The sequence below is a fragment of the Neoarius graeffei genome, chromosome 1 (genome assembly GCF_027579695.1).
Source record: "Neoarius graeffei isolate fNeoGra1 chromosome 1, fNeoGra1.pri, whole genome shotgun sequence".
Taxonomy (NCBI): domain Eukaryota; kingdom Metazoa; phylum Chordata; class Actinopteri; order Siluriformes; family Ariidae; genus Neoarius; species Neoarius graeffei.
Window position 1 is genome coordinate 10,152,037 of NC_083569.1, and position 16,056 is coordinate 10,168,092.

Here is a 16,056-nt window from a genome sequence, read left to right on the forward strand (position 1 = left end):
TGTTATCATAGTCGCCACTGAAGTCCACTCGATCCTTGTTTACCGTCAATGGATCGGTCACTCGTCAAACAGTCCGCCAGAATCCGAGCAGGAAATGGCCGCAACAGCCTCCGGGGGAATCGCTGAGCGTAGCTGTCAGTCAAACACAAGTTAGCCAATGGGAATGCATATTTCCTGGACAGCCCACCCACACGTGAAGTTTGTGCCAAAACTGCAAGCAAAAAGTCAGGGAGCGCAAACAAGAAAGCTGGAATCACAACCAAAATAAATTACGTCAAACAAAACTGAGAAAGATGCGGAACAAAAATAAAAGGTTTCTGAAGAGTAATAGACTGATATTTTGCACGATTACACGAATAATTCGTTTGCCAGTCTAAAAAAATTGACTTTTTTTTTGTATTTTGATTTGTCGTTTTTGTTTGATATTTCAAAAGTATTGTATGAACATTTTGGCACAAAACTGATTCCATACAGAAGTGCCTTTTTTGGAAAAGAATCAACTTCAGCAGCCGGTTTCACTAAGTTAGACTATGACTTTAACTTAGACAGCGGGTATAGTCGGGCTTAGCATAGACGTCTAACAAATACTGTTGCACAAAGCAGTTAAGACTCTGACTATCTTAAGTCGTACTATGCTGCAAAGGACTGTGGGTATTTTAAGACTCTTTTCAAAACAAAAAAAATGGCGGACAGTGGTCGTTCAGTGCCGTTTAGCCACTCGGAAAATTTGGCTATATTAGAGGAATTTAATTCCTACAGAGACGTTTTATTAGGCAAATTCAGCGAAGAATGTAGCAATAAGAAAAAACATGAAGTGTGGGAAAAAATAACGTCATCTGTGAATAGCGTTAATCCATCTGCGAGAAGAGATGTTGCTGCCGTGCGTAAAAACACCCCCACTGGAGGAGGGGGTTTGAAGAAACTAAAAGTAACCACTGAAATGGTCATCAACATTTATGGCGACGAGTCGCCCTTATTCTGGGGAGTGAAAGGAGGAAAGGAGAGCGGAGTAACCGGCTTCGCCAGACCCAGCAGCAACTCCCTTAGCAACGTTGAAGCTGAGGCTCCTTCACCCTCGGAGTTGTCATCACCCAGTACCTGCGCGGATGTGACACTACACGAAGAGCCTACCAAAAGGAAAGACTGCAACTTAAATTGAAGAGACTCGCGCAGATGGAGGAGTGATGTAGTAATGTGTGTGTGTGTGAGTGTATGAGAGAGAGAGAGAGAGATAAGTGATGAGTGGTGATGTAATTATATGCATAAATGAATTGATATATTCATATTATTTATATATATTTATAAGTAATAAAATGAATAAGCTGGCATTACACTGTTTTTTCTTTATTGAATACTTTATAGTTAGCTTATAATAGCCTAAATTTGTGTATTACATACTTGCAATGTACTTCACTGCCTTAACATTTCAAGCTTTCTTGTAGTTATTGACATTGATGGCACTTATGGCTTGACTGTTTTTTTTTTTTTTATTAAATTTTATAGCCCTTAGACCCGGGGCGGCACGGTGGTGTAGTGGTTAGCGCTGTCGCCTCACAGCAAGAAGGTCCTGGGTTCGAGCCCCGGGGCCGGCGAGGGCCTTTCTGTGCGGAGTTTGCATGTTCTCCCCGTGTCCGCGTGGGTTTCCTCCGGGTGCTCCGGTTTCCCCCACAGTCCAAAGACATGCAGGTTAGGTTAACTGGTGACTCTAAATTGACCGTAGGTGTGAATGTGAGTGTGAATGGTTGTCTGTGTCTATGTGTCAGCCCTGTGATGACCTGGCGACTTGTCCAGGGTGTACCCCGCCTTTCGCCCATAGTCAGCTGGGATAGGCTCCAGCTTGCCTGCGACCCTGTAGAAGGATAAAGCGGCTACAGATAATGAGATGAGATGAGATGAGCCCTTAGACCCATATTAGACTGGGGGGAGGGTGTCTTACTTTTTAAGCCTAAAATTAGACTTAAAAAATTAGTCTTAACTTTTGTGAAACTGTCTTACTTGCATTAGACTGGTCTATAAAGAAACTTAAGACCAATCTTAACCCATAGACCAGTCTAAACTACTTTAGTGAAACCGGACCCAGGATGTGTCGTTGATCATTTTCCAATTCCAGCACACACTCCAAGTGTTTTCTTGCATACCTTTTTTTACCATACCTGAAGATCACCGTTCCAAATCACCATGTGGAAAACTACTTGCACCCTACTTAGTGCACTAGAACTCCAACAAGAAGTCATTTGGAAATGAGCCACATTGAAATAAAGTGAAATTTGTTTCTTATAATGTTCCTTACAGCAGGCTGAACCCTGCTGATTTTGTCAAGAGAAAGAAATTTGAGGCAAATTTGTGCAGAAACCTTGGCCCTAATGGGTTTTTTTAATTATTTTTTTTTTTATTTATTTATTTATTTTTTTTTTTTGCTAGCTGCAACTAGCTAGTCAGGTGCTATCAAGTCTAATATGCTAACAGCCTCATTTTGCTGAGTCATATTCCAGTCAGAAATATTCAACCAGACAGCTGTACTATTCAATTTTTCTTTTAAAAAAATAATTTCAAAACAAAAAAAAGTACCTTTACCAACTCTTTCTTTTCAATTTTGAGTCGAAAATAGTCTTTTATGCTCCTGTTAAACTGGTTTCCCACCATGGTGACTCCTCTTCCATTATGAAGTTAATTGTCTGGGTTGCCAGATTGTTAGAATTCACTTCACAGTGGGGCAAAACAACAAAAAGCTATGTACAACCCCGATTCCAAAAAAGTTGGGACAAAGTACAAATTGTAAATAAAAACAGAATGCAATAATTTACAAATCTCAAAAACTGATATTGTATTCACAATAGAACATAGACAACATATCAAATGTCGAAAGTGAGACATTTTGAAATTTCATGACAACTTGGGACAGGGGCAATAAGAGGCTGGAAAAGTTAAAGGTGCAAAAAAGGAACAGCTGGAGGACCAAATTGCAACTCATTAGGTCAATTGGCAATAGGTCATTAACATGACTGGGTATAAAAAGAGCATCTTGGAGTGGCAGCGGCTCTCAGAAGTAAAGATGGGAAGAGGATCACCAATCCCCCTAATTCTGCGCCGACAAATAGTGGAGCAATATCAGAAAGGAGTTTGACAGTGTAAAATTGCAAAGAGTTTGAACATATCATCATCTACAGTGCATAATATCATCAAAAGATTCAGAGAATCTGGAAGAATCTCTGTGCGTAAGGGTCAAGGCCGGAAAACCATACTGGGTGCCCGTGATCTTCGGGCCCTTAGACGGCACTGCATCACATACAGGCATGCTTCTGTATTGGAAATCACAAAATGGGCTCAGGAATATTTCCAGAGAACATTGTCTGTGAACACAATTCACCGTGCCATCCGTCGTTGCCAGCTAAAACTCAATAGTTCAAAGAAGAAGCCGTATCTAAACATGATCCAGAAGCGCAGACGTCTTCTCTGGGCCAAGGCTCATTTAAAATGGACTGTGGCAAAGTGGAAAACTGTTCTGTGGTCAGACGAATCAAAATTTGAAGTTCTTTATGGAAATCAGGGACGCCGTGTCATTCGGACTAAAGAGGAGAAGGACGACCCAAGTTGTTATCAGCGCTCAGTTCAGAAGCCTGCATCTCTGATGGTATGGGGTTGCATTAGTGTGTGTAACATGGGCAGCTTACACATCTGGAAAGACACCATCAATGCTGAAAGGTATATCCAGGTTCTAGAGCAACATATGCTCCCATCCAGACGACGTCTCTTTCAGGGAAGACCTTGCATTTTCCAACATGACAATGCCAAACCACATACTGCATCAATTACAGCATCATGGCTGCGTAGAAGAAGGGTCCGGGTACTGAACTGGCCAGCCTGCAGTCCAGATCTTTCACCCATAGAAAACATTTGGCGCATCATAAAATGGAAGATATGACAAAAAAGACCTAAAACAGTTGAGCAACTAGAATCCTACATTAGACAAGAATGTTAACATTCCTATCCCTAAACTTGAGCAACTTGTCTCCTCAGTCCCCAGACGTTTACAGACTGTTGTAAAGAGAAAAGGGGATGTCTCACAGTGGTAAACATGGCCTTGTCCCAACTTTTTTGAAATCTGTTGTTGTCATGAAATTTAAAATCACCTAATTTTTCTCTTTAAATGATACATTTTCTCAGCTTAAACATTTGATATGTCATCTATGTTCTATTCTGAATAAAATATGGAATTTTGAAACTTCCACATCATTGCATTCTGTTTTTATTTACAATTTGTACTTTGTCCCAACTTTTTTGGAATCGGGGTTGTACATGTAGAATCTTTTGGTGCAAAATGGTGCATAGTGTAAGGATGACTTAGTAAATATAAATATACAGTGTGCACAGAATGACGGTATGAGTGTGCAGATATTTCACAGTTGATGTTACTGATATTTGAGTCCGGTTTTAGCTGTTCATCACAGAAACCGCCTGAGGGAAAAAACTGTTCTTGTGTCTGGTTGTTTTTGCGTACAGCATTCTGTAGCGTCTCCCAGAGGGGAGAAGTTTAAACAATTTGTGACCAGGGTGTGATGGGTCTGCAGAGATGTTACCTGCCCGTTTCCTGACTCTGGACAGGTACAGGTCTTGGATGGAGGGCAGGCTGACACCAATAATTTTCTCTGCAGACCTTATTGTCCGTTGCAGTCTGTTCTTGTCCTGCTTGGTGACCGATCCAAACCAAACAGTGATGGAAGAAGAGCAGAGAACAGACTGAATGATGGCAGAGTAGAATTGTCAGCAGCTCCTTAGACAGGTTGAGCTTCCTGAGCTGGCGCAGAAAGTACAACCTCTGCTGGGCCTTTTTGATGATGGTGACTGTGTTGGTCTCCTACTTCAGGTCCCGGGAGATTGTGAAGCCCAGAAACCTGAAGGTTTCAACAGCAGTCACAGTGTTGTTGGTGATGGTGATGGGAGGCAGGGTGGGGGGGCTCCTCCTAAAGTCCACTGTCATCTCCACAGTTTTGAGCGTGTTCAGCTCCAGATTGTTCTGACCGCACCAACAGACCAGCCGTTCAACCTCCCGTCTGTATGCAGACTCGTCACCGTCTCGGATGAGGCCGATGACCGTTGTGTCATCTGCAAATTTCAAGAGTTTAACAGATGGGTCTCTTGAGGTGCAGTCGTTGGTGTAAAGGGAGAATAGCAGTGGGGAGAGCACACACCCCTGGGGGGCACCAGTGCTGATAATCTGGGTGCTGGATGTGATGCTCCCCAGCCTCACCTGCTGCTTCCTGTCAGTCAGGAAGTTTATAATCCACTAACAGGTGGAGGAGGGCACAGTGAGCTTGGTGTGGAGGATGTCTGGAACGATGGTGTTGAACGCCGAACTGAAGTCTACGAACAGGATCCTGGCGTACGTCCCTGCAGAGTCAAGGTGTTGCAGGATGTAGTGCAGTCCCATATTGATTGCATCATCCGCTGACCTGTTTGCCCGGTAGGCAAACTTCAGGGGGTCCAGCAGGGGGTCTGTGATGTCCTTCAGGTGTGACAACACCAGTCTCTTGAAGGACTTCATGACTACACATGTTCTTCTTCAGGTTCCTCTAGGTTATCATGGGTACAGACTCAGTCAAACTGGAAAAGGTGAAGACTGGAAAAAACCTGGTGATTTTTCACTGTCCGTGAACCATGATCCTGAGCCAATCTCCAGTGAGCCTGTATCTTTAGACTCCTGTTTTTGGCTGATAGGAGAGAAACTTCTGCTGTCGTCGCTCATCCACCTCAAGGCTGATGTTTTGTGCATGCTGAGATGCTTTTCTGCTCAACACAGCTGTAAAGAGTGTTTTTTTTGAGTTACGATATCCATGACCTGAAGCTTTTGACCTGTATCTGCATGATGTTTGCACTGTGCATGAATATACAGGTGTACAGATGTTACTTTTTTAACTGTATCACTGAATCCAGCTGGTTTTGCTTTAGTATATTTATATTTCCAAATACAGAAGAGTAATAGCTGACTTGGAGCTAATATTGGACTTTACAGGTCACCCAGAGTTCAAGCACATGATCTGTGCAAACACAAAGTGTATTCCGCCATCTTGTGGCCATTACAGGCATGACACAAAGTATCCACATGCACAAATAAAATACACTCAGTAGGCCTGATTTAAAAAATAAATAAATAAAAATAAATAAATTAATATATAAACAGCATAGATATGTATTTAACACGTGAGACGTTCAACAACATTTCTGATTTGGAATATGACCCATCAGACATGTAAAAGTATCCCAGGACTGATTTAAAATGCCCCCAAGAATCCTGTCTTTTTATTTCCAGTCCTCTGGGAATACAGTTCTGCCTATTCTTATTTCTGCTGTTGCCATAGGAATAGTTTTAATTTTGTCCCCATGTCTGTGGAAAAACCCTGGAGTAGCTACTGCTGTGTCAATTTGTGTCCAGTCCTAGCTCTGTGTTAGACAGGAAATCAGAAGAAAATTAATTGAGGAATAAAAAAAAACCACCTCAAGACATAATTTCCCCCCAAAAAGGGTGGAAATAATCAACTTTGGAGTGGAACCAGAGCTCTGCTTTGCATTAGTTGATTATTTTCCTAAAGCGGCAAGTCCTGAACTGTGGAATCTATTGCACATACAATGTTGGAGAAAAAATTCTGGATCAGCTTCATGGGAAACAGTCGATAAGTCCATCATTATTAAAGGACTTCTCCTTGAAATACTCTTTCCATAAAAGTTTGAATACGTGTGTGTGTGTGTGTGTGTGTGTGTGTGTGTGTGTGTGTGTGTGTGTGAGGGGGGTCTATACCGTCATTTGTGAGCAATGCCATTATTTACGAAGCAATTCAAACTTGAGCGCTCATAGTATCATTGACATCTGTTATCACACCAAACTGCACCTTTAAAGAATTATCTCTGCTCCACAATCTGACATTTTTTGGGTTTTTTTTTCCTTCTTCTTCTTTGCATTGCAATGTGGTTGTTTTTATGTTATGTCATTTGGTCGTTATGCACCGAGGTTTGGACATGCAGACGCATCACAAGTTCTTGACATCGAAAGCGAAAATTTGCAATTCCAATGAGGAACATGTGCGAAGAAGGATTATCTTTCAAAGGATCCCATCATGGAGCTGAAGGAGAAGGGAAATTTAGTTTGAATCTAATTTTCACCAGCAATAATCTATTTCAGCTTTGATTTCTGCAAAATTGCTTTCACTCTTTGAGTGCCTGTCTGAGTGTGTGTCATGAATTAATGATTAACAAGAAAAAGAAACAACAAAAACACACACACACACACACACACACACACACACACACACACACACACACATGATCTGTATGAACTGTATGAACTCTTCTGCTGACCCTGAAAGTTGACTTTGAAATCGTTTATCTTCACCTGAATTAACAATGCGCCCGAAATATTCTTTATATGCCCTCTCCCTTTTTGCTTTCTTTCATCAAATCTCGAGTCAAAACACGTCTCAACCAAAAGGTAAGGAGAAAAGGAGAAGATCACCAGTTATTTCTTGTTATTTCGTTTTGTAGGGTTTCAAGGTGTTCTTTACCACCCCAATTCCATAAAATTTGGGACACTGTGTAAAAAGTAAATTAAAAAAAAAAAAACAGAATATGATGATTTGTAAATCATGGAAACCTAAAAATTTTATTGAAAATAGTACAAAGACAACATGTCAAATGTTGAAACTGAGAAATGTTATTGTGTTTTTTTTAAATTAATTTATTAATTAATTAATTTATTTATTTTAAATATATGCTCATTCTGGATTTGATGTCAGTAACATGTTTCAGAAAAGTTGGGACAGGGGCATGTTTACCACTGTGTTGCATCACCTCTACTTTTATCAACACTCTGTAAACGTTTGGGAACTGAGAAGACCAGTTACTGTAGTTTTGAAAGAGAAATGTTGTCCCATTCTTGCCTGATATACAATTTCAGTTGCTCAACAGTTCAGGGTTTCCTTTGTCATGTTTTGCGCTTCATAATGCGCCGAATGTTTTAAACTGGAGACAGGTCTGGACTGCAGGTAGGCCAGTTTAGCACCTGAACTCTTTTACTACAGAGCCACACAGTTTTAATATGTGCAGAAAGCAGTTTGGCATTGTCTTGCTGAAAGAAGGAAGGCCTTCCCTGAAAAAGATTTGAAGCTTTTGAAATGATCAGGCTTGGTCTCTCTCTCTTCTTTTTTTTTAATGAATCAATGTAAATGTTTTATACCAAAATATTCCCAAAATTATAACATTTGATGTACATTAAAGGTACTCATAAATGCCCCAAAGTACAACATTTCATTCATTATAATCATTGGCCAATTGCTATGGTATAAGAGGAATAAAACCCTTCAGGATGTGAGGGGGGAAAAATCAATATCTTTATCAGATTGAACCTTATTTATCCAGCGTCTTGATTTATTTTCACTGTCAGATCTTTACGTGGCTCTGGGATCATCTGTGGAGTTGCCCTGTGTGGACGGAAGGACTGATGGATCAGAATGGAGGTTAAACGGATCGTTCCTGGTCTCAAGCCCTGTTTTTCGCTTGCACAACTCCAGCATTGACGATCAGGGCTTCTACACATGCCACGACTCAAATGGAGAAATCGTTGAATCAGTACGGTTGCAGCTAGGCTGTGAGTAGAGTAACTTTGGAATTGGGTGGGGGTTGTTATGAAACCTAGAACTGGAGACTCCTTCCGTGAATGCTAAATAAACTCCCTACGCCATACACGGTGCTGTAAATTAGCCGTTACGATAGAAACGATAACGTAGAGCAAGCACCATTTCAATTGCAGCTGGAACATCTGTCAGAGCTGCCGTTGTAGAAAACGAATCAACACCTTCTGACCAATCAGATTTGAGAATTCAATAGCACTGTGGTACAATTTGTGGCTTTGGACATACAGGTATATTCCGTTCTGTCGTCCCAGCCATGTCAGCTTCGGCGCATGCTGTATATTTCTATTTATATTCACATACATAGCAGAAAAATTGGTTCGTTCCCAACAAAAATATGCATGAAAATAGTGCCCTTGGGCATGTACTGTACCTACAAAGCAGATTTTTTTTTTTTTACAAGGTAGACTCATTACACATTATTATTCATTACTCATGACTAAGCTAGACTAGAGCTTACTTGTTTAGTGCAAAATAGAGACTGGGATCACATGGTGCCCAGGAAAATGTTGAATTGTCACAGGACAATGAAACATCAAGTTGATTAACATGAGTGTGTATTACACATTGCATAAGGGACATTCCACCGAATGGGTGCCATTTGCTTGTTGTACCACTCCCAAATTAAACTTAATTTGTTATATCTTTTCAACACTGATTATAATAACACACATATTTAACTATTCAAAATGTGTATTGGTCAACCTCAGGCTACGTTATTTATTTTTTTTTTACAAGGTCTGGAAGTCAAAGATGGCTGCATACTCTTTATATGAGTAACAGGACTAAAAGTAACAGGACTGAGTTTTTAGCCTAGGATTAGACATGGAATTAAGCCACATGGCGTCATCGCTAATAGCATGACCAAACTTAGCACATTCTAGTGATTTACCAAAAATCTGCATTTTTAAAATAAATATCATCTAAGAAATAATTTAAGTAACAGGACAGTATGTTGACATTGACCTTATCAGTCAAAGTTTAAAAAAATCATCAAATATACAGAAAAGTAAATGAGAGAACTAACTTTTGGTCTTCCCATGGCCTTCAGAAGACACAACTGATGTAACTTCCTGTTGAGCATGTGATTTATGGAATGTTCCAAATTTGTCAGATGGGGTAATATGTTGGGGTAACAGGACTGAGTGAAAACCCAGGGACACGACTAAAATGTGTATTTTAACTAAGATATTGTGGATTTCTAATGAAAAAAATATATTTAAACCATGGATAGGATATGGAGTCACACAACAGTGCAAAAGAAATACTGTTTCTGAAGGATTTTAATCATAATATTTCATAGTTAAGTATAAAGTTAGAGTGCGGGGACAGGTAACACATGCTATTTTTCAGTGTTTTAGGTAGTTTTTATTAAGCCTTACAATTATATATCTTAAATTTGAAATCAGATCAATGTGCAGGACATTCTGCGTAATAAGGAAATGTATTTTAAAGTACATTTTTATGTGCATTTATACAGAGAATTTTCTCGGGATGGAAATGGCACCGATTCGGTGGAATGGCTCATAATGTGTTTTCCATGTCTTTAATTTTTAGTAAGTGTTCAATTCTGGTCAGGGGTACTGCGCATGAGCAAATGACTTATTTTTTGCAAAGTACTGCAAACAAGAATAAGAGGTGCAGGGTTACTACTGATTGAATCTTTTCAATACTTTCATTCATAATTAGAGCAAATCCTGTTTGAATTTGGTGCTTGAATGATTGGGGTTTATTAAATAGCCCTCTATGGTGTCTGCAGATCCTCCATCCATACCAGACGTCCAATGCTGGTCGCCAAGTTATCCCCTAAAAGCCTTGTGCTCATGGACTCTGCCGCAAGACCCGATACTGCCAACCTATTACATCTCAACCTACAGGTAGGGTACTTTCCATACTGTGTACTTCAGAAAGTGTTGGTCGATTCACCTATCTTTAAAGTTCTCACCAGTATTCACACTGTGGACTTGCTTGTGAATTTGGTCAGGTATCTTGAAGATATCTATTCCTGCCAGAGACAGAGCAAGTGGGACAGGCAATGTGTTCTCGAAGGACGGGATATCTTCTTGAAAGTGTCGTACCTGGTTAACATCACAGCTGTCAACGCTCTCGGGAGCGCAAGCCATGTCCTGCCTGTCATTTTTGAGGACATTAGTAAGATTCGTCTTAGTCTTAATCTGGTCCTCATCTCACAACACCCTGCATTTTTAATAAGTGGATTATTTTTTAAATATTTTTTTTTTCTGAAAAAGTTTACAATGATAAGAAAAAATGACCTGTTTTTATTATCAGGTGTGCAAATGGAGGACGAGTATATTCTGATATACACTTCAACCATTGACCATTTTATTAGGAACACTTGTACACCTGTTCAGTCGTGCCTTGTTGATAAGAGTGGCCAGATTGGTTCAAGCTGGAAAACAAGAAAGCTATGGTAACTTATATAGTCACTCTTTACAACCGTGGTGAGCAGAAAAGCATTTCAGAACACACAATATGTTGAACCTTCAGGCAGATGAGCTTGAACAGTAGGACATACAGGGTCTCTGAACCTTCACAAACATTATCTGGTGTACAGGTGGAAGCTGCTTAGAAATTTGCTGCTTTAGGTATGTTTTTACGTGGCCGATTGTCACTCTTGTGCTTGGTCCGCAGTCAAACCTGACCCCCCTGTCAACGTGAAGGTGACGGCTTTACCAGGCAAGAAGCTCCATGTGCAGTGGGCTCCTCCACCAACATGGCCAGACCCTGTGATCTTCCCCCTGAAATACAAAGTGCAGTTCCAGTGGGGATATGATAATATAGCAAGCGTTGTGAGTCCCAGTTCTCGAGCATTTTCACACACAAAAATAAAGCCTTGTGGGGTTGTATTAGGGCTTTTACTATCTTTTAGGACTGCTAGCATTCATGATAATGATCTCCTTTCTTCCTCATTTCTATTACCGGTACACTTCATCCAAAATGTTAACAATGTTAATAACATTTAGTATAATAGCTATCGGGGCGACACGGTGGTGTAGTGGTTAGCGCTGTCGCCTCACAGCAAGAAGGTCCGGGTTCAGGCCTCGTGACCGGCGAGGGCCTTTCTGTGCGGAGTTTGCATGTTCTCCCCGTGTCCGTGTGGGTTTCCTCCGGGTGCTCCGGTTTCCCCCACAGTCCAAAGACATGCAGGTTAGGTTAACTGGTGACTCTAAATTGACCGTAGGTGTGAATGTGAGTGTGAATGGTTGTCTGTGTCTACCGTATGTGTCAGCCCTGTGATGACCTGGTGACTTGTCCAGGGTGTACCCCGCCTTTCGCCCGTAGTCAGCTGGGATAGGCTCCAGCTTGCCTGCGACCCTGTAGAACAGGATAAAGCGGCTAGAGATAATGAGATGAGATGAGATAATAGCTATCGTGCTCATGAGTCCATATCCATAATACTACAGTATTTTGACTCCTTTCAGATAATACTAATATTCCTGTCAGCGTTTTGAGTCGATGATATGTTTAGAGCATTTTTTTTTCATGCTAATTGACTGATGCTGATGATTTATGCGCAAAATGACCAGACATCAGCCAACAAGGTAAACAAATGACAGTTTTGATTTCAGACTGTCTTTATTTATTAGCACTGTTAGCATTTTTTTTTTTTTGGATGAGGCGTAGGGTTTTTTTTTTCTCTATTTTTAGTATTAAGCATTTTTAGCTTAATGCTAAAAATGCTACTGAAGGCTAGTTACCATTACAGATACACTCTCAGAAATAAACTGTAATTTTCCCAATGATGGTGTCACTCCAGGAACAAGGAAAAGTACAATTTGGTGTCTTTATTGCTGAAATTGTGTGCATTTGTAAATATGGACTAGCATTACTATAAACTAGCATTGCTCACATATTTGGAAGAGGTATACTTTCATAAACATGATAACACTGATGTGTTTTGTTCCAGATGGGTCCCGTTGAGTCGGAAAGCTTGGTTCGGAGTGGAGTCCTGCCCGGACGGATGTATCATATCCGTGTATCTGTTATGGACTTCCTAGGTTATGGTCAGAGCAGCGACTGGAGCGATGCTGTGAACATCACTTTGCCCAGGAGCCTACCCAAACCCACTTAGAGACAGAACACATCAACTAAAGGTGTTTTTACACCAGAAGTTTGAATTAACTGGTCACGCCCAGTCTGTGGATGCAAACCTGAAAAACAATTTAAAACTCGACAGCACCAAGATGTTTTTTCAGATTGGCAAATTTAAAAATAAATAAAGTTAAATTGGGAAAAAAAGGTTTTGCAAAACTTGTTCATTAGCTAGTCGAGTTATAAAATAAAACTGCAAGCTATACATTCAGCTTGAAAATTATAAGCACCCTTCAAAAGAAATGGTTGTATGCATGACCCATTGTATGCAATTCAATTTTCACTCAAGAAACTGTGAGAAAAAAAGAACATGATTTTTTTCAAATTAATATTAATTAAAACTAAAAAGGTTTATCTGGATATTATTTTAATTATTTATTTACATCCAGCAACTTTGTCGCCTTCTTTTGTTTGTTCATTGGTCTGATCCCAACATAACTCAAAAAGTACTGAACGGATTTGGATGAAATTTGGTGGAAAGGTGGATCTTGCGCCAAGGAAGAACTGATTAGATTTCGATGCAAATCCGGATATGTATTTGGAGCTAGCATCCAGATATGTATGTGGATACAGATTTTTTTTTTAACTTTTCCCAATGTCACTCAAAAAGTACTGAACGGATTTGCATAAACTTTGGTGGAAAGGTGGACTTTGGGCCAAGGAACAGTTGATTTAGATGCAAATCCAGATATGTATGTGGATCCAGCATCCAGATATATATGTGGATACTGTTTTTTGTTTTTTTTTTACTTTTCCCAACATCTCTCATCTCATTATCTCTAGCCGCTTTATCCTGTCCTACAGGGTCGCAGGCAAGCTGGAGCCCATCCCAGCTGACTACGGGCGAAAGGTGGGGTACACCCTGGACAAGTCACCAGGTCATCACAGGGCTGACACATAGACACAGACAACCATTCACACTCACATTCACACCTATGGTCAATTTAGAGTCACCAGTTAACCTAACCTGCATGTCTTTGGACTGTGGGGGAAACCGGAGCACCCGGAGGAAACCCACGCGAACACGGGGAGAACATGCAAACTCCGCACAGAAAGGCCCTCGCCGGCCACGGGGCTCGAACCCGGACCTTCTTGCTGTGAGGCGACAGCGCTAACCACTACACCACCGTACCACCCCTTTTCCCCAACATAACTCAAAAAATACTGAATGGAGTTGGATGATCTTTGGTGGAAAGGTGGATCTTGGGTGATGGAACAATTCATTAGATTTTGATGCAAATCCGGATATGTATGTGGATCCAGCATCCACATATATATGTGGATACAATTTTTTTCCCCCAACATAACTCAAAAAATACTGAACAGTTTTGGATGATATTTGGTGGAAAGGTGGATCTTGGGCCATGGAATAATTGATTAGAATTTGATGCAAATCCGGATATGTATGTGGAGCCAGAATCCAGATATGTATGTGGATACAGGTTTTTTTTTTTTTTTTTTTTTTTACTTTTCCCAACATAACTCAAAAAATACTGAATGGATTTGGATTATCTTTGGTGAAAAGGTGGATCTCAGGCCACAGAACAATTGATTAGATTTTGATGCAAATCTGGATATGTATGTGGATCCAGCATCCAGATATGTACACTACCGTTCAAAAGTTTGGGGTCACTTTGAAATTTCCTTATTTTTGAAAGAAAAGCACTGTTCTTTTCAGTGAAGATCACTTTAAACTAATCAGAAATACACTCTATACATTGCTAATGTGGTAAATGACTATTCTAGCTGCAAATGTCTGGTTTTTGGTGCAATATCTCCATAGGTGTATAGAGGCCCATTTCCAGCAACTATCACTCCAGTGTTCTAATGGTACAATGTGTTTGCTCATTGCCTCAGAAGGCTAATGGATGATTAGAAAACCCTTGTACAGTCATGTTAGCACAGCTGAAAACAGTTTAGCTCTTTAGAGAAGCTATAAAACTGACCTTCCTTTGAGCAGATTGAGTTTCTGGAGCATCACATTTGTGGGGTCGATTAAATGCTCAGAATGGCCAGAAAAATGTCTTGACTATATTTTCTATTCATTTGACAACTTATGGTGGTAAATAAAAGTGTGACTTTTCATGGAAAACACAAAATTGTCTGGGTGACCCCAAACTTTTGAACGGTAGTGTATGTGGATGCTTTTTTTTTTTTTACTTTTCCCAATGTAACTCAAAAAGTAGTGAACTGATTTGGATGAAATGTGGTGGACAGACTTAGTATTATCCTAAGTTCAAGTGATTTTGATGTTCATAATATGTGGCTTGGTGGAGGTATGAACTCTACCAAGTTCCCTTCTAGTTACTTATACATTTCCTACTACTACTACTGCTACTACTACTATTACTGCTGCTACGACTACTACTGCTGCTAGTACTACTACTACTACTAATAATAATAATAATTTTTCTTTTAACATGTATGTGGCAAAATTATTGAAACACCGCAGTAACATCATTCTTGGAAAAAGAGCACTCAATGACCTGAAACATGCTACTTTTACCCACATTACAGCAAGAGGCTCAGTGCTGTTATTTTCCCCAGGAAAAGCCTTCTTATATGCTTTATAATATAGACACAAGTATTTTACTGGGAAATATGGCACTTGTATTTTTCATACAAACTACATCCAGGACACTGAGTAACATATTTTCCAAAATCCTGTAGCTATACATGAATTGTTTTGATTAACATGCGTAGTTTTTTGTTTGTGAATGTGTCTGTATATAATAAAATCACGTCAGCTTGAAGACAGGAAGTTTATCTTCTCGTCTTGTAAAATGAAATACATCGCGGATCTGAGTGACATATTTCCCAATATTTCACTCCGATAATTTCACTGCCAATGTTTCCCCACTGACCAGACATGCATTGTCAAAATGGCGAACCGGTTCAAAATTAAAATTCTTTTGATTAACTTGCATTGTTTATTTTTGTGTGTGTGTGGATGTGTCCATATAATAAAAAAAAGAATATTACACGGTGGTGCAAAGGTATGAAGTTTATCTTCTCATGTTGAAAAATATTTTGAAGATAAACTTCATATCTTCACGCAACCATGTAATATCCTCTATATACAGTGCCAATAATTCTGAAGTTGACAAAATCAGTAATAAGAATAAACTGTTTTCATCTCATCTCATTATCTCTAGCTGCTTTATCCTGTTCTACAGGGTCGCAGGCAAGCTGGAGCCTATCCCAGCTGACTACGGGCAAAAGGCAGGGTACACCCTGGACAAGTCGCCAGGTCATCACAGGGCTG

The 16,056-nt window shown here is 40.0% G+C and overlaps 1 protein-coding gene across 1 annotated transcript; it reads left to right on the top strand.

The window, feature by feature from the left end:
• Nucleotides 1-7,395: 7,395 nt before the first annotated feature.
• ebi3 (Epstein-Barr virus induced 3) lies at nt 7,396-12,771 on the top strand. The gene is made up of 6 exons (XM_060917760.1): nt 7,396-7,480; nt 8,432-8,635; nt 10,438-10,555; nt 10,663-10,829; nt 11,331-11,488; nt 12,607-12,771. The coding sequence occupies exons 1-6, from the start codon at nt 7,396-7,398 to the stop codon at nt 12,769-12,771; spliced, it is 897 nt and encodes a 298-aa protein (XP_060773743.1).
• The last annotated feature ends 3,285 nt before the right edge of the window (nt 12,772-16,056 follow it).